The sequence below is a fragment of the Piliocolobus tephrosceles genome, chromosome 11, assembly GCF_002776525.5.
Source record: "Piliocolobus tephrosceles isolate RC106 chromosome 11, ASM277652v3, whole genome shotgun sequence".
Classification (NCBI taxonomy): domain Eukaryota; kingdom Metazoa; phylum Chordata; class Mammalia; order Primates; family Cercopithecidae; genus Piliocolobus; species Piliocolobus tephrosceles.
In genome coordinates this window covers 111,979,010-112,003,632 of record NC_045444.1, presented here as the reverse complement: position 1 = coordinate 112,003,632, position 24,623 = coordinate 111,979,010, and the positions used below count along the sequence as shown (strand labels likewise).

Here is a 24,623-nt window from a genome sequence, read left to right as displayed (position 1 = left end):
TTCCATGTTCATGCATTGAAAGGATGAATAATGTTAAGATTTCCATATTCCCCAAAGCAACATCCAGATTCAATGCAATCTTTATCAAAATACCAATGACATTCTTCACAGGAATAGAAAAACAATTCTAAAATTTATATGGAACCACAAAAGTCCTAGAATAGCTAAAGCTATCTCAAGAAAAAGAACAAAACTGGAAGAATCCCATTACTTGACTTCAAATGATACTACAGAGATACAGTAACACAAACAGCATAGTACTGGCATAAAAACAGACACATAGACCAATGGAACAGAATAGAGAATCCAGAAACAAATTCATACATCTAAAGTAAAATCCTTTTCAACAAAAGTTCCAAGAACATACATTTGGGAAAAGACAGTCTCTTCAATAAATGGTGCTGGGAAAACGGGATATTCATATGCAGAAGAATGAAATTAGAGCCCTATCTCTTGGCATATACAAAAATCAAATCAAAACGGATCAATGACTTAAATCTAAGACCTAAAATCATGAAACTGCTAAAATTAAACATTGGGAAAACTCTCCAGGACACTGGACTGGGCAAAGATTTATTGAGTAACACCCAAGAAGCACAGGCAACTAAAGCAAAAATGGACACGTGGGATCATATCAAGTTTAAAAGTTTCTAAACCACAAAGGAAACAATAAACAAAGTGAAGAGACAACCCACAAAATGGAATAAAACATTTGCAAACTATCCACCTGACAAGGGATTTATAACCTGAATATATAAGGAGCTCAAACAACTCTATAGTAAAAAATATAATAACCTGACTTAAAAATGGGCAGCTATCTGAATAGACATTTATCATAAGAAGATATACAAATCTCAAACAGTTATATGAAAAGGTGTCCAATATCACTGATCATCAAAGAAATGCAAATCAAAACTATAATAAATATCTCATCACAATTAAAATGGCTTTTCACAATTAAAAAGAGAGGCAATAACAAAGGCTGGCGAGGATGTAGAAAAAAGGGAAGCCTCATAGACTGTTGCTGGGAGTTTTAATTAGTAAAACCACTGTGGAGAACAATTTGGAGGTTTCTCAGAAAACTAAAAATAGAGTTACAATATGTTCCAATAATGCACAACTAAGTATATACCCTAAAGGACAGAAATCAGTATGTTGAAGAGACATCTACACTCCCATGTTTCTTGCAGCACTATTCACAACAGCCAAGATCTGGAAGCAACCTAAGTGTCCATCAATAGATGAATGGATAAAGAAAATGTGGTACCTATACACGAATATTATTCAGCCTGATATGGTTTGGCTGTTTCCCTACCCAAATCTCATCTTGAATTCCCAAGTGTTGTGGGAGGGACCAAGTGGGAGGTAATTGAATCATGGGGTCAGATCCTTCCTCTGCTATTCTCACGACAGTGATAAAGTCTCATGAGATTGGATGGTTATTATAAGGGGGGAGTATTTCTGTACAAGCTCTCTTTTCTTGTCTGCCACCATGTGAGACGTGCCTTTCACCTTTCACCATGACTGTGAGGCCTCCCCAGCCACGTGGAACTGTTAAGTTCAATAAAATTATCTTTTATACATTGCCTAGTCTCAGGTATGTATTCATCAGCAGCCTGAAAACGAACTAATGCAGTAAATTGGTTCCAGTAGAGTGGGGCATTGCTGAAAAGATATCTGAAAATGTGGAAGTGACTTTGGAACTGGGTAACAGGCAGAAGTTGGAACAGTTTGGAAGGCTCAGAAGAAGACAAGAAAATCTGGGGAAATTTTGGACTTCCTAGAGATTTTTTGAATGGCTTTGACAAAAATGTTGATAATTATATGAACAATAAGGTCCAGGCTGAGGTGGTCTCAGATGGAGATGGAGAAACTTGTTGGGAACTGGAGCAAAGGTGATTCTTATTATGTTTTAGCAAAGAGACTGACAGCATTTTACCCCTGCCGTAGAGATATGTGGAACTTTGAACTGGACAGAGATGATTAAGGGTATCTGGCAGAAGAAATTTCTAAGCAGCAAAGCATTCAAGAGTTGACTTGGGTGCTGTTAAAAGCATTCTCTTTTACCAGGGAAGCAGAGCATAAAAGTTTGGAAAATTTTCAGCCTGACAATGTGATAGAAAAGAAAATCCCATTTTCAGAAAATTGTTGCAATCTGTCCATCTGACAAAGGGTTAATATCCAGGATCTACAAGGAACTTCAACAAGTTTATCAGAAAAAAACAAACAACCCTATCAAAAAGTGGGCAAAGGATATGAACAGACACTTCTCAAAAGAAGACATTTATGTGGCCAAGAAACATGAAAATAAGCTCATCATCACTGGTCATTAGAGAAATGCAAATCAAAACCATAATGAGAAACCATCTCACACCAGTTAGAATGGCGATCATTAAAAAGTCAGGAAACAATAGATGCCGGAGAGGATGTGGAGAAATAGGAATGGTTTTACACTGTTGATGGGAGTATAAATTAGTTCAACCATTGTGGAAGACTGTGGCAATTCCTCAAGGATCTAGAACAAGAAATCCCATTTGGCCCAGCGATGCCATTACCGGGTATATACCCAAAGGATTATAAATCATTCTACTATAAAGACATATGCACACGTATGTTTATTGCAGCACTATTCACAATAGCAAAGACTTGGAACCAGCCCAAATGCCCATCAACGATACACTGGATTAAGAAAAATATGGCACATATACCCCATGGAATACTATGCAGTTAAAAAAAGGATGAGTTTATATATTTTGCAGGGACATGGATGAAGCTGGAAATCATCATTCTCAGTAAACTAACACAGGAACAGAAAACTAAACACCACATGTTCTCACTCTAAGTGGGAATTGAACAATGAGAACACATGGACACAGGGAGGGGAACATCACACACTGGGGCCTGTCAGGGGCTGAGGAGCTAGGGGAGGGATAGCATTAGGAGAAATACCTAATGTAGATGACAGGTTGTTGGGTGCAGCAAATCACCTTGGCACGTGTATACCTATGTAACAAGCCTGCACATTCTGCACATATATCCCAGAACTTAAAGTATAATAAAAAAAATAAAGAAAATCTCGTTTTCTGAGAAATTCAAGCCAGCTGAAGAAATTTGCATAAGTAACAAGGAGGTCAATGTTAATCCCCAAGACAATAGGGAAAATGTCTCCAGAGCACGTTAGAGGTCTTCACAGCAGCCTCTCCCATCACAAGCCTAGAGGTCTAGGAGGTAAATGTGCTTTTATGGGCCAGGCGTGGGGTCCCTGTGCTGTGTGCAGCCTAGGGACTTTGTGCCCTGCATCCCAACAACTCAAGCCTGGCTGAAAAAGGGCCAACATAAAGCTCAGGCCGTGGCTTTAAAGGGTGTATGTCTCAAGCCTTGGCAGCTTCCACATGGTATTGAACCTGCCAGTGCACAGAAGTCAAGAATTGGGATTTGGGAACCCCCACCTAGCTTTCAGAAGATGTATAGAAATGCCTGGATATCCAGACAGAAGTTTACTGCAGGGGTGGGGCCCTCATAGAGAACCTCTGCTAGGACAGTGTGGGAGGCAAATGTGGGGTTGGAGCCCCCACAGGGACTCCCTACTAGGGTACTGTCTAGTGGAGTTGTGAGAAGACAGCCACCATCCTCCAGATTCCAGAATGGTAGATTCATTGACAGCTTTCACCATGCACCTGGAAAAGCTGCAGACACTAAATGCTGGCCTATGAAAGCAGCCAGGAGGGAGACTGTACCCTGCAAAGCTACAGGGGCCTCAGACCATGGGAACTCACCTCTTGCATCAGTGTGACCTGGATGTGATGCATGAAGTCAAAGGAGATCATTTTGGAGCTTTAAGATTTGATTGCCCTGCTGGATTTTGGACTTGCATGGGGCCTGTAGTCACTTTGTTTTGGCCAATGTCTCCCATTGGAAATGGCTGTGTTTATCCAATGCCTGTATCCCCATTGTATCTAGGAAGTAACTAACTTGCTTTTGATTTTACAGGCTCAGAGGCAGAAGGGACTTGCTTTGTCTCAGATGAGAATTTGGACTGTGGACTTTTGATTTAACATTGAAATGAGTTAAGACTCTGGGGGACTGTTGGGAAGGCATGATTGGTTTTGAAATGTGAGGACATGAGATTTGGGAGAGGCCGGGGTGGCATGATATGGTTTAGCTGTGTCCCCACCCAAATCTCATCTTGAATTCCCAAGTGTTGTAGAAGGGACCACGTGGGAGGTAATTGAATCATGGGGTCAGGTCTTTCACATGCCATTCTCATTATAGTGAGTAAGTCTCATGAGATCTGATGGTTATTATAAGGGGGAATTATACCTGCACAAACTCTCTTGTCTTATCTGCCACCATGTGAGACATGCCTTTCACCTTCCACCATGGTTGTGAGGCCTCCCCAGCCATGTGGAACTGTAAGTCCAATAAACCTCTTTCTTTTATAAATTGCCCAGTCTCAGGTATGTCTTTATCAGCAGTGTGAACACGGACTATTACACAGCCATAAAAAAAAATGAGATACTGTCATTTGTAACAATATAGATGGAGTTGGAAATCATTATGTTAATGAGATAAGCGAGGCACAGAAAGACAAACTCCACATGATCTCACTTATTTGTGGGAGCTAAAAATTAAATGAACATAGAGAGTAGAAGGAAGATTACCAGAAGCTGGGAATGGTAGTAGGGGGTTGCAGAAAGTGGGCATGGTTATTGGGTCCAAAAATACAGTTAGAAAGAATGAATAAAATCTCCTACTTGACTGCATAATAGGATGAGTATAATCAATAATAATTTAATAGTACATTTAAAAATAATTAAAATAGCATAATTGGATTGTTTACTACACAAAGAATAAATGTTTAAGGTGATGACCCCATTTACCCTGCAATTACACATTGCATGGCTATATAAAAATATCTCACGTACACCATAAATATATACACCTATTATATACTCAAAAAATGAAAAAAGAAAACTCAAGAACAATGACAACAACAAAAAGAACATAGAGCTCAAAGGACCCCATCAGCACATTCTTTTCTGTGTGCTCCCTTCCATAATGTGCCACTAGCAATCCCTAGTGTGAAGGATGGGAAGAATTTTCCAAAGGCCAGGGGGAAATAGGCCACCATTTTATGCAGGTAATGCTACGAGTAATGACAAGGGGCAGGAAGCAGGTGAATTTTCAGGGCAAGGGGGAACGCCATAGGCTGAGAACACTGTGCTGCCTATCATGTGGCAGAGTCTTGGGAGAACAGGAGGAACAAGGCTTGGCCTGCTGACAGCAGCAGCTGGAGAGGGATTGGAGGCTCAACTGAGGGGTAGCCTTTATCTCAGATAAGTTCTGAACTAGATTTATATTTGAGAAATATGAAGGTTAAATACAACCTTTTGCAATTATTTATTTGATGAAATAGCTCTGGCTGCTATGTTTATAATTTAAGCATCTATAGATCTCTTACTGAAACTCATTGGCAGTTTTGAACCTTTTGATTTGCAAGAAAAAAATGTAAATGTAATCAACAGCAAACATTTAATGAGTGTTTATATAGAGTGTAGGATCTTTCTGTCACAGAAAAAAATGTTATGGATAAGACATACATATTCTAGATATATCTACATCTATCTTTCCAATAAGGAAGGAATGGAGGTAGGATTATGAGTAGCTTCTTCAGTAGGAAATGGAGCACTTTTTTCACTATTTACCAACAGTTCCACTGCTCCTACCACCATCTAAGCAACCATCATGTGTCTCCTGTATTCCTGCAGTAGCCATTTGACTGGCCTCGTTGATTCCATCTGACCCCTGTACAGCTATACTCAATAGGGACCACAGTGGTTGTTTTCAAGTAGTTCATACCACTCTTTCACTCAGACCACTACAATGCTCCTTTGGAATAAATCTCAAAGCCACAGGACAGCCTATAAGGAAAGCTACAGGGTCTCACCGTCTTTATCCTCTCCAATCTCATTTGCTGGTCTTTTCCTTTTGATCCAAAATGTTCCCTCAACACTGACCTCCTTGCTATGCACTCTTCTGCCTTTGGGTTCTGTAGCCACTGTTTTTGCCACTTGTAACACTCTATTTCAAGATATCCACATACGTCATCCCACATCTCCTAACTATCTTTCTGAACCGTCAATTGATTGTATCTGACTTCCAAACCCACTTTCTTTTCCTGCTTGTGACAAAGGAAATAGGCTCTTTAAACATTTTCTTCTGGGCTGGCTGGCCCAACGTTAAGTTTTCTCCATAGATAATACTGGAGAAACATTGAAGGAGAAAAGAGTTTTGCTTCCTGTGTTCCTGTATCTCACTGGCCAAGCTTCTGCAGTACAGGTGGCTTCTCCATGCTCAGCTCCTGCAGAACATGCAGCTTCTCTGGCATTTAACTTCTAAGACATCCAAAAACTGTCAGCCGCCTGTTGATCTCAGGACATTATGTAGTACAGTGGAGTATCTCTGGTGAGAAACTCCTGGGAACAGTTTTCCCCAGCACCCTAGAGGGTAATTCTCTGACAAGTTGCAGAGGCTGGATTTCCAGCAAGTCCTGCCTTGCACAGTTCCACAGCAGTGTCTCTGGCGCCGATGACGCACAACTGCACACTCCCAACAAGATCTGGATCTTAGCCCTGGGCCAGAGGCTACTCTGACTCAGCCCTGGGAGTTAGTGGCTGCTCCTTATATCTTCTATTCTTGTATTATTTGCAGCTTGCTTTACTTTTTACCAGCTGATTCGGTTACTCCAATCCTCTGTTATCATTATTGATTCTTTACAGTGAACTTTTCCTGTTCCAATTACTATATGGTTTCTCTCTCCTGTTGGGCCTAGACTGATACAATATTTTAGCTCTGATATCAAGATGATGTCTTTTCTGTACTCTCTACTTAAAATTTCCTTCTGCATCTCTTTACCTTGCTCTGGATTTTTCTTTCTTCTGTTGCACTGATCATCTTCCAACATACTAGCCAGTTTATGGATTATGTTTATGATTTATCAACTGCTTACTTCTATAGAATATAAACACCTTGAAGGTAAATATTTATTTCACTTTTGCTCATGGATATATCTGCAACTTGTAGAATAATGCTTGGCCCATAGTAGGTGCTCAATAAATATTTGTTAAAGAACAATCATATGGATCGCAAGCAGCTGTCTCTGAAGAATGCCTACATTGGCCCCTACTGTGGGAATTCAACTTGTTTCCAGTAGCTACGGTTAGTATTCCCACATTCTTTGGGGAATGAGGGAAATGCTAGTCCTCCCACTTGTCCTAGGATGTAAATTATAGAAGCTGCTTATTGCTGCATGCGCAGGCCTTAAGATGCTATCTTTCCCTCTGCCATCATATAGGAATGTTTTCTCAACATCTCCAAATTCATTTAGCCATTTTAACCAAATCAAGAAATCCTTATTCAATTGTTTTTTTAATGTACCAATTAATTTTACATTTAATTTACCTGTATTCCCTGTCACGCCAGTTTGCACATATTGCTAAAACAAAGATTTTCACAGATACTGAAATGTAAATTTTGGTTAGAAACATAAGATAACCTGCCAGTTAAGAAACAGATCTGTATAGCTCTGGTTTCCTTTATCTGATAGCAAATGTTAATTTGGCATGTAAATAACCATAGCCAAGTTACCTAGACATAGTTAGGGAAAAAATAAAATTACAAAATACTGAAACAAATGAGGTCTAACTTTCATTTCTCTGGCTACTATTTAACTTATGGGAGCAAAGTCTTTTTACTATATGGAAGTGAATATCTCTAATTTGAATTTCATCTCTATGTACTTTTTTTTAATTTTTTTGAGACAGAGTCTTGCTCCGTCAACCAGGTTGGAGTGTAGTGGTGCATTCTCGGCTCACTGCAACCTCTACCCCTCGGGCTCCAGTGATCCTTCCTCCTCAGCCTCAGAAGTAGCTGGGACCACAGGTACACACCACCATGCCCAGCTATTTGTTTTGTAGTTTTAGTAGAGATGGGGTCTTTCCATATTGCTCAGGCTAGTTTCAAACTCCTGAGCTCAAGCAATCCACCCGCCTCAGCCTTCCAAAGTGCTGGATTATAGGCATGAGCCACCGCACCCAGCTGGCTTTCTTATAAAGATAGCCCAGCTCTTATATCACACAGAGATGGAAGACTATAGAGGATAAAATAAACAACAGGATGCCTTAAATAATGATTATATATGGAGAGTAGAACTTTTGTTATTTGGAACTACAAGGACATTACTCAGTTTGGTTAGGCACATTTTTGGAGACATAAGAGCATTTTTATTCAGCAGCAACATACTTTTTCATTTTAAGCATTTTTATAAGAAATACTTCTAAAATACATTATGTCCTTATTTTCAACAGTTAAAGACACTTCCTCTGAGAAGCCATCTTTGGCCCTTCTAGTTTTGGGTAGGTGCCCTTGATCTATGCTCACAAAATACCTGGTATCTTCCCTTCCAAAGCACAGATTTCACTTCACTATTGACGTCAGTGGGCTACACTGGGTTGTCATGACTTTTAAGGGAGAGAATCTATCTTTCTTATTTCTCTGTTGCCTAGCATAGTACAGTGCCATGCGCACAGAAGACACTCAGTAAATATCTGTTGACTAATGACATCTTCAAGGGCATCACTGCAAACACTGGAAACAACACAGGGCAGATCACAATCAAGGCCTTGTAAGTGGGTGGTGCTATGTATACATTCTTTAAACTTTGGCTAGTAGCAGGTAGCTGTCCTTTCAGGTTCTTTTCCCCTGCTTGTACATTGTTTCTAATATGCTATAGGGTTAGAGACTCTAAATCAAATTTCTACTGAGTAAAAATAAGTTTAAAAATTAAAGAAAGAAAGAAACTAAAATTCACAAGTTTTAGTGCAAGAAGGAGTTTGGCTACTCTAAGTTCTTTCTTATTCCTAGTTTTCAGCCATTCTGGTTAGACAAAGTTGTCAGAAAGCAGAGATTTCCAAAGGGCAATGTGTTCCTGTGTTCTGCTCCCTGTAGACACCTTAATTTAATACATATTAATAGCTAAAAATAAATTGTAAAAAGCAGGTCTTAAATCACTGCCCTCCCACTTAACAAGAAAAATCATACATAGCAATTCATATAATAGAAACTGTTAGTGCAGATATAGAGCCATAAAATCAAAGCACTCTTTATGCAATAAGTCTATGCTTCATTGAGGTCAATTAAAGCAAGATTTATGCACACAGGCAGTCACTCTGCCTTAAAAAATGGCTTTTACACACTCTAAGGTAGGGTGAAGAGCTGCTCAAAAGCTGGATCCCTACAGAATGGAAAAAAAAAAAAAAAAAAAAGGAATGAATCTGGAAATATATACCTGTCCTCTAAGAATATGATAGAAATGGCTAAGTGAAACCGGAAATATACAGGCATAAGAAAGATTAAAATTAACATCCAAAACTCATTTAAGGAAAAGAAATCTCAGCTCTCTGTTGCATCTCAATTGAGAACATTATTTTTTAACCTTATGTAAATGGCACAAGCTGAACATTCTTTGATTTATATTATTTGGATAAACTAAAAGGTACATGGTGCCAATAACACATTACAGTCTGTCAACAGTATTCTTTGTGACCACCCATAATTAGTTTGTATACCGACCAAGATTCATAAATACAAAACAACTGAAGAAAGGCAAGGTTCTTACAAACCTAAAGAGCCCACAAAGCAATCTCATCTTTCACATCATTCAGAGTGGTTGCTGTATTATAAACAAAGCAGGGCCTGAATGATGGATGGAGAGAAAACACACCTGCTCTCTGAGGATCATGAATCACGGTGCTTTTCTCTAAGCTCTCCAATATTGAAACTTCTTTCTACATTAAAAGTGCGTGAAAGTGCATTAACTCTTCATAGCAATTAGTCTCCTGAAAGACTTATTTATGAAAACATACATGATTCACAATGTTCCCATTCATCATTACTTATTAAGCCCACCTCTGCAGAAGGCATCAAAGGTACAACGACAAAAGGACAAGGTTCATGTCTCTAAGGTATAGTCTCACTGGGATACCAAAAAGATAGGCAGATATTTACAATAAAATATATTAGCAGATATAATGGCATTGTACACAAAGTATAGTTCAATCACAGAAAAATGCTTACATGAGTTATTACAGAGAAGGTAGTTGACCCTGTTCCTTGAAGGATGAGTGGAAATTTGTTGCAGAGAATAACTTGGAAAAGAAACTCCAGAAAGAAAAGTTGACAAGCAAGGGCACAGAGGCAGGAACAAGCATGGTTTGTTTGGAGTAAACTAGGTAGTCTGAGTTGACTGTAAGAGGCATGATTGGCAGGAGGTGTGGCTCTGTAGGCAGGAGCAGATGAAAAAGGTCATGCTAATGAGTTCAGTTTTATCAGATAAATGATAAGCAGGATAGTGACACGATCAGATGAAATGAGCAGAATGGTGCTATAATTGGATACACATGTGAGAAAATCCTCTCTGAAAGTAGTAGGAATGATGGGTTTGTGAAAGTGAAGCTGCAGGAAACATGACCAATTAGGTGCCCATGCAATTGTCCAGGTGGGAAACATGATGGCCTAAATGAGATAAGAGCATAAAAGTGCAAACAGGTGGACAGACTGACCTAAGTGGAGCAGAATTGACTGGACTTGATCATTGAAGAGAGGTCAGGGCAAGCGAAGGAGCGCAATCCAATTAGGCTCTTGCATGTCTAACTTGAGCGTCGAGATAAAAATAAAACATGGAGGAAACGCCTGGGTCAGTGTGGATATGACAAGTTTGAAGGCTCTTTGTGATATCTACAGATAGATGTAGGTGTAAAGATTCAGACATCTGGAGATAATGTGGAATTCATGACTTATTTATTCAACAAAGATTAGAGTGAGAAGATAGGAGAGCCAGTGAGAGTTCAGAGACATCATTTAGAAATCAGGCAAAACAACAGACACCCTCAATGAGATGATTAGAGTAGTAAGAAGAAGAAAATTAGTAGAGGGTCAGGCATAAAAAGTCAAGGAGTATGGGATTTAGGAAGTATAGAGGTTCATAGTCTAAAATGCTGAAGAGACATACCAAAGGATGGGGATTAAAGGATACCATGGAGAAGAGAATGAAGATTCAATGTAGTGTCATGGCTAGGGCATCAGAGAGCAGTGGATTTTGGATGAGGGTGGAGGCCGCAGAGCAAGCATGTGCAGGAGGTCTTTCAGCAGCCAGCTGAGCAGCAAGGGAGGGATGCAGGACAGTGGCCGGAAGGAGTAACCTGCTCAAAGATGCAATCTCAAATGAGTTAATTTCATTGTCAGACTGCTCTGGGGTACATTCACCCATTAGAAAGATTTCTTCCCATTATTATTAAATCTATGAGATGGGGAGTAGCAGTATAAACAAGAAGTCACTTTCTTAAAATTAAAAGAAATCATTTTATAGTTTTGTACAGTACCAAACGTTTTATGTTATCAAATGGTAAAAATGTTTTTGTCAGATACACTCTCTAAAAAAATACTGACTGAGGCTGGGTGTGGTGGCTTACGCCTGCAATCCCAACACTTTGGGAGGCCAAAGTGGATGGATCATGAGGTCAGGAGCTCGAGACCATCCTGGCCAACATGGCGAAACCACGTCTCTACTAAAAATACAAAAAATTAGCCAGGTGTGGTGGCAGGCACCTGTAGTCTTAGCTATTCAGGAGGCTGAAGCAGGAGAATCGTTTAGATGGTGATTAGCCACATCTAGAATAAAAGCAGGTAGAAGAATGTGGAAGAACTTGACTTGCTGAATCTTCCAACCTTCATCTTTCTCCCATGTTAGATGCTTTCTGCTCTTGAACATCAGACCCTAAGTTCTTCCACTTTTAGACTCTTTCACTTACACCAGTGGTTTGCCAGGGCCTTCAGCCACATACTGAAGGCTGCACTTTTGGCTTCCCTACTTTTGAGGTTTTGGAACTCAAACTGGCTTCCTTGCTCCTCAGTTTGTGGATGGCCTATTGTGGGACTTCACCTTGTGATCATGTGAGCCAATACTCCTTAAAAACTCCCCATCACATATACATCTATCCTATCAGTCCTGTCCCTCTCGAGAATGCTGACTAATACAAGCTTTATTCTTTTGCATATGGCTATCCAATTTTCCCAGCAGCATTAAATAGAGTGTTCTATCCTCAGTGCACATTTTTGTTAACTTTGTCAAAGATCTGTTGGTTATAGGTAGGTGGCTTTATTTCTGGGTTCTCTATTCCGTTCCATTGACCTATATGTCTATTTTTATACCAGTACCATGCTGTGTTGGTTGTAGCATAATTTATAGTAGTAAAGTCAGATAATGTGATCCCTCCTGTTTTGTTCCTTTTAAGGATTGCTTTGGCTATTCAGGCCTTTTTTTCTTTTTCTTTTTTTTCTTTCTTTTTTTGGTTTCATGTGAATTTTAGGATTGGTTTTACTCATTATGTGAAAAATGACATTGATAATTGGATAGGAATTGTGTCAAATCTCTGGATTGCTTTGGATAATATGGCCATTTTAATTATTCTGATTCTTCCAGTCTATAAGCATGGATGTTTTTCCATTTGTGTCATCTATGATTTCTTTCATCAGTATTTTGTAGTCGCCCTTATAGAGATGTTTCACTACCTTGGTGAAATATGTTCCTAGATATTTTTATAGCTTTATAAATGGGGTTAACTTTTTGAATTGGTCCTCAGCTAGATTATTATCGGTATATAAAATTCTATTGATTTCTGAATGTTAATTTCATATCCTGAAACTTTACTGAATTCATTTATCAAATATAGGGAGGTTTTTTGTGGTAGCTTTAGGTTTTTCTAGATACAAGATCAAATCATCAGTAAACAGGGATAATTTGACTTCCTCTTTTCCAATTTGGATGCCTTATTTATTTATGTATTTCTTACCTGACTGTTCTTGTGAGGACTTCCAGGAATAGTCTTTTTAAAAATGTTATGGCCACTTATAAGAGTCACAGATCTGCACTAGGAACTGAGAAAGCAAAATCAAATATGTGGCTGGTCCTGACTGGTGCTGACTTAAGTCCTCAAACCAGGATTCTAATCTGGGAAACCTGTAAGTTCTCCAACATAAACACACTCAACTTGCTTCCACTCCTTTTTCTTCAACTGTCTCCAGGTTGTTTCTAAAATTTTACGTTGGAAGAAAATCAAATTCTGGCTTCTTTAAGTTGATCAACACCAAACAGCCATAATCAACAGATATTCTTTGTAGGAAAAAGCACACCATTAAAATGTGTTAAACTATTTCTTCTCTAGATAAACACCTGATTACACGAAAGAAAGGCAAATGGTTGTCATGCCAGATTTTCTGGTTTCTAGAAATTGTTCCTTTAACTCATTGCTGACTGTGACTTGGATAGAGTAAGACAGACTATGCTGGGGAAATAGAATCAAAACTGTTTATAAGCAACATGAGAGAAGGGAACATTTGTGTTCTCTTTGTTGCTGGAGCTGGATCCCAGCAGAACAGGGTAGACATTCAAAGTATTTTCTGAATAAATGGAGGCATGAGAAACAACATTATTAAAGGCTGTAAATTACTTTTTCTGGTAATTCTTAAAAAGAGGTTTTGTGTCTATTTTTAAGGCAGTGACTTATAACAAACTTCAGCTTCACTTGGTTCTGGCTCAACCACCCATTCCAAGATTGTAACAACAGCCATGACTGCAAATATTGTAGCAGGTATCCCAATTTTTGCTTCCAAAGACATGACTCTACTAAACTTGTCTAAAACAAAATCAGAAATCAGGAGAACTCTCCCAATTCAAAAGTATTTGATTGCTTTGTAAAGACACAGTCATGAAATTATATAATAAAGAAGTTTGAAAATAACTTGAGGAAGAGTTCATAACAAATGGAAGGTAGGGATACTTAGCTGGTTCTTGTACAGACTTGAAAATGTAGAGATAATTAGAGGTTAATAAAATATTATTTATACTAAATACTATGTTAGCACCATATTATTAAAAGATTATGCCTTGGGACAATATTATTAAAAGGTTATTTTGCCTGAGGAATATTTCTTAATGCCATAATATTGTTAAAAGATTATTACATATGAGGAATATTTTTCTGTTTATTTGGGCCATTGTGCAATTTTTTTTTGCTTCTTTTCCCTGTTTGTTTTCATTTTACTTATTTTTGATACAGAGTCTCACTCTGTTGCCCAGACTTGACTGTAGTAGCACAATCTCAGCTCACTGCAATCTCCACCTCCTGGGTTCAAGCAATTCTCCTGCCTCAGCTTTCTGAGTAACTGGGATTCCAGGCTCCCGCCCCCATGCCTGACTAGTTTTTGTATTTTTAGACAGATGGGGTTTCACCATGTTGGCCAGGCTGGTCTTGAACTCCTGACCTCAAATAATTCACTTGTCTAGGCCTCCCAAAGTGCTGGGATTATAGATGTAAGCCACCATGCCTGGACTATTATTTTTAATTGACAAAAATTGTATATATTTGCCATGTATAATATGTTATTTTGAATTATGTATACATTGTAGAATGGCTAAATTGAGCTAGTTAATATATATATATATATATATATATTAGCTCACATACTGTTTTTTTTGTGATGAGGACTCAAAATCTCTTAAGGATGCTCAATATAATATGTTGTTATTAACTATAGTCACCATGATGTATAATAGGTGTTTTGAATTTATTCCTTCTAACTGAAATTCTGTATCCTTTGACCAATATTTTCACCCACTCCTGCCCTGGCTCCTGGTGATCACCAGGCTACTCTTTACTTCTACAGGATTAACTTTTTCACACTTTACGTGTAAGATCAAGTGGTATCTATCTTTCCATGCTTAGTTAATTTCATTTTACATAATGTCTTCCAGGCCCATCCATGTTGCCAAAAATGTCAGGATTTTATTCCTTTTTATGGCTGAATAGTATTCTATTGTATGTGTGTGTGTGTGTGTGTGTGTGTGTGTGTGTGTGTGTGTGTGTGTGTGTAGAAATGACATTTTCTTTATCTATTCATCTGTTAATGGGCACTGAGGTTGATTCCATATCTTGGCTGTTGTGAAGATTTGTGCAATAAACATGAAAGCAAAGATGTCTCTTCAACATACTGGTTCCCTTTGGAAATGTACCCAGTAGTGGGATTGCTGGATCATATGGTAGTCCTATTTTAAATTTTTGCCCTATTCACTATTCCTTAATGGTTATCTTTTTCTATCAATAGTGTATAAGGGCTGTCTTTTCCCCACATCCTCTCTAGTGCTTATCTTTCATATTTTGACAATAGCCACGTGTAAAATTTTTAAGGCTCTAACATGTGAAGTGGATGTGCATATCTTTTCTTTTCCTCTTTGTTTTTAATATATGTGCTATACCAGACCAAAATTTCATGTTATTTGGGCCTATTAGAAGTGGTGGTTCAATAGTATTCAGCTATATTTGTACGGCACCTTCTTTGTACCATACACAATCATTGGCATTAGTTCACTAGGTTGTGAGGGGTGCAGGATCTGATCAATGTTTCCATTATTCACAATCACTTTAAAGGTAAAGAAATAGTCCCATTGGATCACTTGCCTAAAGTCAATGTTTGCCTGTTGGTTCTAAGTACCGTCTCTTTTGCCCAAACTAGACAGCATTTCTAACAATGACATTATCAAGGAATGGCTATGTGTTTACCTGAGGAATGGGGAGGACCAATATGAGGGTGCACACACCCTCCTTTTGTTGGATCACACGTGAGACACAGCTCATAAAGCCTCTCACTCTTTCTGCTTAACCCCCTTCATATCATCTAATCTTTCCTCAAAATAAGCAGGAACCACACTGAAGCAATAAAAAGGAGTAATTAAAATATTTATAGTATACTGATGGTCAGTTTAGGCTCACCAGTATATAAATTTTTAAAGGTGTTACTGTTGTAGATAATCTGAAAATAGAACAGTAAATATATATTTTTAATGTAACAGAGTTACAATTTTTAAACACAAAATTATACTTTTATGGTATGTGATTTTTTTTTTTTTTTTTTTTTGCTTGTGCTCATCAGTTTTGTTTTTTCTGCTCTGAAAAGCCATTTTGTAGAGTCCAGTTCTTTTTACTTTTATCCACAGGGAAGTCATAATCCCTTACTTAAATAGAAGCTGGTTACCATGGCAATCATTCTAATGGCACTGAATCAATATTTTGATTTTGCTGGCATTTAATGTAAAAAGAAAAGACAGGCTAAGATTTATAAGTCATTTTTTATCTTTGTTATACTGCTGATAGCTAGAAAAATTATAAAGAAAACATATGCTCTATAATGAACTCCAGTTATAGCACAATTATACAGAACTGAGAGTTCATAAAAGAACAATCTACATATTTATATATTAATAATTTTGGCTCTGAGTATACACTTATATACACATGCATTTGGACTCAAGATTTTTTCCCCATCCCTGAATTGAGCCCTGTCTCTATGCTATTATTGAGGTCATAAATTGGTAGAAGAGATTTGCATATATCTACTTTTGCAATTGCCATTTTATTAAGTGTTCTGAAGAGAAAGTATAATTCCCATGAAGAATCAGTTCTCTGTGGAAGTCTACCATTTCTGCACTGGGTCCCGATAACTTATGTAGCCCACTGAACACCCTCAGAGCTCCTTTTTGAGGAGAAATGCTGGATTTGGAGTTGGTGTTTAATGAGCTCACTACCCATCAAGTATTTTTTCCAAGTCTAACAAGTCTTTGCTGCTGCAATTTAACCGCATCTGCTATTTTGTCTTCAGAAGAAATAAAGCTTGTTGAGCTGCTGCCTTCTGCTTGACAAGAAGGCATTGGGAGCCCACTATCCTTGAATGGTGAAGACATCTGAGAGAGAATTATGAGACTGTCTGCCCCAGGAACTAGCTATGAAACATCCCAAATGAATGGGAATCCCTTCTATTTTTAAGACAAGTGAATTGCCACTCAAATTTTTCTTCTGTGGGACAGCAGTCATGATTTTCTCCATACTTTCACTCTAGGTAGCCCAGCTCCCCCTCCCCAAAGGGGGGCTTTTCTGAGGTGTGTATTTTACACTCTTTCCAGAAATGTTCCTGCCGACATGACATTGATAACACATCCCTTACTGGCTACCTTTGTCCTTCTCATCTCTCTTCTGGTTTTGGGTGGATCTTTTATTTCCCTTTATACTTGAGTTATTCCTGACTACATTCAGGCCCCCCATCTTTCAGAGATCACTTTCTTACATCAGTAATTTTCTTTTGAAAACAAGCTAACATAATTTATTATGTAGTTTTCTGGCAGTAGAAGTAGGAGAGTGGTGACTTCTGCACAGAGAATCACAGAAAATAAAGAGAAATGAAAAGCACCATGTATCAAGGAAATCTATGAACAACATTTAAAATTTACAAAAGGTAGGCCTCTGGGGCCTTTTAGTGTACTACTGAGCTAAGGAAACACCTATTAATACATTGTGTCTAAAAGCATCAATGTGTTACAAGCTGAAGGACTTACTGATAACTCTGAATCAAGAGAAAAAGAATCAAATGTCTAATACTCTAAGAGGGCAGAGGAATAACAGTTATATATACACATACACACACATGAATGTTCATTGTAGCACTGTTCATTGTAGCTACAAAACAGAATCAATCTGAATATTCTTCAACAAGATAATGATTAAATAAATTACTTGACTGTACATTTCTCTGTTAAAGTTGTTTCTTGACAAGTTGTACACCATGGAAATCGGTTACAATCGAAGAAGTGAAAATACAAAGCACAAGACTCTATGCACTATGATGTCAATTTTGCAAATATGCAAACACATACATGTTATTCACATGTGTGTCTTAACCACATATACTTACATGCAAAGCGTTTTTTGTATATGTATAGTAGGAAAAACTGAAGCCACAGGAGATTTTTTTGTAGAATTTATGGACTGACTCCATCTCCAGGCATTTATTGGTATTATTCAATATGCACTGAAGATATTGGTTGTTTTTGGCTAAAGGCACCTGGGCACCAATGAGAGAGAAAGGAGAGACAAGGATGATGGCAGAGACAGCACGTACCTCATAGGCATCTGATCTCATGGACTACCTATGAGAATCTGTGGAAAGATTAGGCCAGAAGGCCAAGGGGCTTTCATGAGGGACTAGGGAGCCCATGTGACAATGAACACTGCCTAGTTGAAGAAAGGACCATGTGGCTCTCTGAGGCAAATATAACACTTGGTACCCTAGGGGCTCAGAGAAGCTTGCTGTGGAGAAAGGAGAGTGGGGCAGAAGAGAAGCTCTGGGACCCGGTGGAACTCTCTCCAACTGTCACTGGCAGCATTGGGAATCTTGAAGTGTTTTCCACATTTGCTATGTAAAGATCTGAATGTGCCTATGCAACGAGCTGAATGTTTGTGCTCCCCAAATTAGAATGTTGAAACCTTAATCCCATAATGATTGTATGTGGAGATAGAAAGGGAAGGAGAGCAGTGCTTTCATGAATGGGATTAGCGTCCTCCTATGAAGAGGCCAGCGAGGACTTTCTGCCCTTTGAGGATACAAGGAGAAGTTGGCAGTCGGCAACCAGGAAGAGGGCCCCAACAGAGCTCTCAGGCTTCCAGCCTCCAGAACTGTGAGAAATAAATTGCTCTTGCTTATATGCCACACCCAGGCTATGGTGTTATGTTATAGCAGCCCCAACTGACTAAGATAGCTTGTGTCAAGGCACACTTGACACAAGTCACTGGAGCAAGGCTACTTTCCCACTAAGGAATTCTCGGGAGTAACTCAGGGAAGCTGAGACTCTACTAAATTCAGTAAGGCCTAAAGAGCTGGTGAGACCTGGTGTTAATGTGACTTAATTTATATTCATAGACCAGCAAGGAGGCTGGGATATATTTGATTTGTCTATTTCATAGCTGAGAAAAAACACAGGCAGGTAAGAGTGAAAACTGGAGATAATAACTAGAGTTTAAGATTACAATATGCACACACACACATAAATACATAAATTCATATTCACTGGAAAGAAATTCATCAAAATGTTTAAAATGATTATTTCTCAAAGATAAGATTATAAGCTTTTTCTTGATATTTTCCTGAATTAAAATGTTCCCTTAAAAATCAAATAATACCTTTAATTGTATTAGTATAAGAAAATATAACTTTTAGATATATTTCTGGGCAGAATAATTTTTGAATAATTTGAAGCTTTAAAGGATGAAAAAAACTCATATATTGCCTTCCCTTTCTGAACCATCATAAATACATTCTTCTGGAAATTTGACAACACACTAATAAATAACCTTCCCCTCAATTATTTTCTGGGACTTCAGGGTGAGAGGCAGCATTATTGGCCCAGTGAAGAAGGCACTTGCTCCTGGGCACGCTGACTGAACATACTCTCTGAAAAGCATTTCTAGGTGACGTGGGCATGGCGTGTTTTACCTTCAGTCCTCTCAGGGGGTTTCCCGCTTTTACTGGCTGCAGTGCTGCTGACCGTCTCTGATGAGGTGCTCAGCTTGGTGCTGGGGTCCCGCTTGGGCTTGGGTGGTGGTTGCCTCCGTGAGCCACAGCTGCTGTCATCATCTGTACCTCCAACTGAGTGCAGGGACTGTGATCTCACAGCAAAGCCGCTGGAGCAAGGATGGGGGAGTCTGTCCTGAGGAGCAGGCATTGTCATGAATCCCATGCGGAAATGTTTGCCCACGTAACTCCCTTCGTGGCCTCGCCCTACTTCTCCACCTATGCTGTAAAAGAAAGCAAACCAAAAACCATGTAGATAAGAGGAGCCAGGATATACAAGATCACACGTGTGAGCGTATTTCTAATATGGAAACTTTCAAATCTTCATTTTAGTCTGGTGAAAGGCTGCCTTTTAAAACAAACTCAAGTAGCATGAAAGCATTCTAACTTTTGTGTTAAATGTTGTTTTCCCCAAAGGAAAGAAAAAATACTGCATAGAATACTTATCTTCAATCACTTTATATTTACTTTGAGGTAAATCTTATCAGTGGCTTAAAACGTAAACAAGAATTCCATGACAATGACTCATAGTTTCCTTTTGACATGTGACTCAGTTCTAGTGGTCAGCACTTGGGACTCTTGTCCATTTCATCAAAACTATTCCTGCTTTTATCTGCTTAACATATTGGAGAAAATGAAACAAACAACAATAATAAATGTTCTGTTACCAAACACGAAAGAAAGAAAGAGAGAGAGAGAGAGAAAGTGAAGGAAGGAAGGAGAAAGAAAGAAAGAGAGAGAGAGAAGGAAGGAAGAGAAAGAGAAAGTGAAAGAAAGTGAAGGAAGGAAGGAAGGAGAAAAAGAAAAGAGAAAGAGGGAAAAAAGAGAAAAAGAGAAGAAAAGAAAAAAGGAAGGAAGGAAGAGAGAGGAAGGAAGGAGAAAATGAAAGAAAGATAAGGAAAGACAGAGGGAAGGAAGGAAAGAAAAGAGAAAAGAAAAGAAGAGGAGAGGAGAGAAAGTAAAAAGCAAAGGAGAGGAAGGGAAAGAAAAGAGGAGGGCAGGAAAAGAGAAAGGAAGGAGGGAAAGGGAAGAAGAAAGGAAGAGAGGCAGAGAAGGAGGGAGGAAGGAGGGAGGGACGAGAAAATATTTGCTTAAATTGGTGAAGGTATTGTCAACCACTCTCAGTCCTCCAGAATCTTCAGTTACATTAGAAACAGTTCTACTAAGAAATCAGACACAGAATAAAACAGCAACATTGAATAAAGAGGTATAGTTTAAATATCATTTGATCCTGAGATTATTCTAAGCACTTCATAAATACTCAGGGTATGCAAAGTTTCCAAATTTAAGGTTCTTAAGTTTCACACTGGAAAGTTTGAACAAAAATATTAAAATATAAGAAATCCCCTCTAATTTTGAAATTCAAGCAATTATTTAGGAATTGACTCTTGGGTCTCTTGTCTATGCTATTAAGTAATAATGACTCCTTTATGAAGAGAAGGGACACAGATGTGAATGTAAACTTTTAAAAGGAAGATTTTTCTAGAGTTTCTTTTTATCTATGAAGTTATTCACCAAGAGTAAATACAATGTTTTAAAAACATCATTACAAAATATTTGACTGATTTTCTTAGATATGTTTGAATGGTAAGAAGTACCTCTGAGTATATGAAGTTTGGAAGCTTGTTGAGTCTACCTTTCCAGACATGTAAGTTTATTTAGATCTTCGTTTACTAAAACTAATTTTGGCTGGCTCTGCCTTCATAATATGATGGAATTTTGTATCTTTCATATCATTACAATGTTTGTTATAATTTTAACATTCCATTAGGAACAATAATGAGAAATGAGATTTTCTTTCCCTTCTTCAACTGGGGACTTACGACAATTACATGTCCTTTGGGGATATAGCCAGGAAGAATTTAATGAGAACATTAGATTCTTGATTCTGGCCTTTAATACCAATGATAACTTGCCTCTCAACCCAAAATATTTTACATGTATTTTTTTCTATTTTCAATGATATTCAGACACTAAGCACGGAGTACTATCTTTGCAATAAAAGTGGTTGGAATTTCAGTGCACTAAAAATCAACAGTATCCAGAAGCATGAATGGAGTCCAAGTGACAGCTAAGGGGCAGTGTTCACATCATAGCCGAAAGTATCCTAAGTCAGTGCAGTGTTTTTATGTGTTTTATTCTCTCTCTCTCTCTCTGTGTGTGTGTGTGTGTGTGTGTTTTAAAGAACGGCAATTAAGACATACATTAGAAGCTTATCCAAACAGAGTGGTTTGTGAAAAATGAAGAATTTGAGAAAGGATGGGGTAGTGGATGTGAGGGGCAGTCTTGGTATAGGAAGGTCTATCTTCAGTTTGTGATGATGTGACTTTGATCTTTCTCATAGATGATATACTTGATGTAATCTAACTTTGCTTTCAATTATTTTTCATCCTAATGTCTTTTGCTCATTTCTGTTGCATCACTGCACAAAAGGTGCTTTAAGGATTTATTTAGCCAGTCATCCCATTTCTGGTAACACAGCCACCTGGGGAAATTTATGCATGTGTTAATGCACATGGGCATTTATGAGAGTTACTAAAAATAATTGTATCAGCAATTTCTCAGTTACTTTTGACCTAAATGGAGCCTGAACCTTTTCCCAGACTGATAATTTACTCTGCTGCTTCATTTTAGAATTATCTTTTTTAACAGCACACAACAACTTAATCTAACTCTATCTGCTTTGGTTCATATATGCCTTTTACACACACACACACACACATACACATATTAACATTTCTTTCAAAAGAAATTCAATGCACTAGCAGGTACCACTGCAAGTTTAGTTTGACCAGACTGTAAATGCAAGATGAAGAAATAGGACAAAAACTAATTTGGATGCAAAGACCGTTGTTCAAGTCAAGGCTAGGGACAAACAGTAAAGGTGATGGCGCATCTACGTTCAAGAGACCCGAAAAGATTACTAGTCCAAAGCAAATTGAAGATTGTGAAATGCAGCATACAAGTAGTTTCTGAATTTGCTAGGAACCTGTGGAGTTTTTTAAATATACAGATTCCCAGACTCTGTATGAAGGGCAATGATTGAATATTGTTGAATTCATACCTGTTGAATCAGAATCTCTGTAGGTGTAGAAGATGAGTTTGCGTTTTTAAAACTATATCCAGATGTTTCAGATGTAGCTAATCCAGAACCCCCCAGAAATATTAAGAACAATAGGGCCATTAATGAGTAGACACATCAATTAGAGGCAATCAGGAAGAGGCAAATACTAGGCAAAATATCACAAATGAGAAAACATACAACCTATTAGCCAAATCTTATTAGGTTATCCTGCAGTAACAAACAATCCCCAGTCCCTAATGTCTTTTAATGACATAGGTTTGTTTCTTGCTTGTATGAATGCACATCAACTGTGACTCTGTTTCACGTACCTTCTTCATCCCAGGATATAGCCCCACTGGGACTTTCTCTCCTGGCAGAGAGGGAAAAACACCAACTAACTTATGCAATGTCTCTCCTGGCTTCTGCTCAGATGTGGCTTATAATCTTCCCATCACTCTCCACTGACTAAAACCAGTCTTATGGTCAAGCTTGAGGTCAGTGGCCTGGGGACATATTCTCCTCCAATAAGAAAGTACTGCAAGTCATATGGCAACACATGGGGATGCATATTCCTTGTACAGGTAGGCGATCAAATATCTGGCAGCTGTGATGATATGCAACTGAGATCTCTTAAGAGAGCACTTGCCATGAGGAATGAAGTTAGCTGACAAGACAACAATGATCCATTGAGTACTTTATGTTTCCAATCCCTATAACTCTGGACTCTACACAGAGTTAAAAGGTCCAGTTCCCCAAAGAGGGCACACTCTTTTTAGAAGATACAGCAAGGGTCCTATTGAACAACTTAGAGCTGCCCCTTGGGCAATTTGAACAACCCTTGTGTAGTGGGTAACAGGCAAGAAGAAGCTGATCATAGTGGTGTGCACCTGTTTCCCAGACACTCTGGAGACTGAGGTGGGAGCTTTGCTTGAGCTCAGGAGTTCAGGGCTGCAGTGGGCTATGATCATACCACTGCACCATTCCAGCCTGGGCGACAGAGCAAAAGCCTAGCTCTAAAGCAAACAAACAAAACAGAAGAGTCGTTGCCATTGTGGAAGAGATCCTGATCCTGGTCAGCAGGAGGTAAGGCTGCTTTTATGCAATGGGGCAGAGAGAAGTATGTGTGAAACCAAGGTAATCCACTTGGATGCCTCTTGGTACTGTCTTGCCCAAATGTGACTTTGAAAGGTCACATGCAGCAATCCTGGCCCAGAAAGGTTATGGTTACCAGGAGCTCCAACTTCTCATGAAAGAGAGATTAGTCTCTCCACCAAGTAAGCCATTGAGACAAGTGAAAGTGCTTCCTGAAGGTGCACTGAATTTCGGATGAATGATGGAGGAGGGAGATGATGAGAACCAGTCGTAGCTCCCATACAAACTGCAGTGATGAGGGCTATAGTTTATCTCCCTAACTGCACCCTTCCAAGTTTCCCCTCAGAAGAGCCAGAAGGGAGCCAGGAGAGAACTGTTCCCCAAGCCTGCAGGAGAAGGACATCAGCTGAGTCTAGGGAGTGAACTGTGGCAGCTGTGGAGGTGTGTGACTCAGAAATCCCTCAAGAGAGGACCTTCTTTGAGGACAGCAGTCAGCTGACAGCCGCCAGCGGCCATCTTCCAAATCTGGTGCAGCATTTTTGTTGAGGCTATGTTGCCCATGGGCAGCACCTAGACAACGGATGAGCACAATGAGGTATTACACCTGGTTACTTCTTCCCAGATTCGGGCAACCTTTATGGCTGGCTTTCCCTATTGCACTGGTCAAGACCTTCCTTACCATCACTATACCAGTCTGATGATCTTCTTATTCAATTGCTTTTCCTCCCTCTCTCCTTTTACAGGTGCTAGACCTGCATTGTGATCTGAGGCTTTTCCTGCTTCCTCCTTCTTTATCTCTCACAGGCATTCTTCCCAACAAACCTCCCAGACTTCTAACTCTATCATGGTGTCTGCTTCCTGGGAGACCTGAACCTACATACTTGGGAACACTTATACAACCTCTGGCATTCAGAAACCAAAGAAGCAGGGAAAGAGAGAAGGCATCACGACAAAT

The 24,623-nt window shown here is 38.9% G+C and overlaps 1 protein-coding gene across 1 annotated transcript in view; it reads right to left on the bottom strand.

Annotated features, from left to right (window-relative positions):
* The window catches only part of NYAP2 (neuronal tyrosine-phosphorylated phosphoinositide-3-kinase adaptor 2), a 286,916-nt gene that overhangs the window by 154,908 nt on the left and 107,385 nt on the right, over window positions 1-24,623 (bottom strand). Inside the window, exon 4 of the mRNA XM_023217531.2 lies at window positions 19,435-19,736. Within this exon, the coding sequence (XP_023073299.2) occupies window positions 19,435-19,736 (302 nt within the window). The remainder of the gene's footprint in view (window positions 1-19,434; window positions 19,737-24,623) is intronic.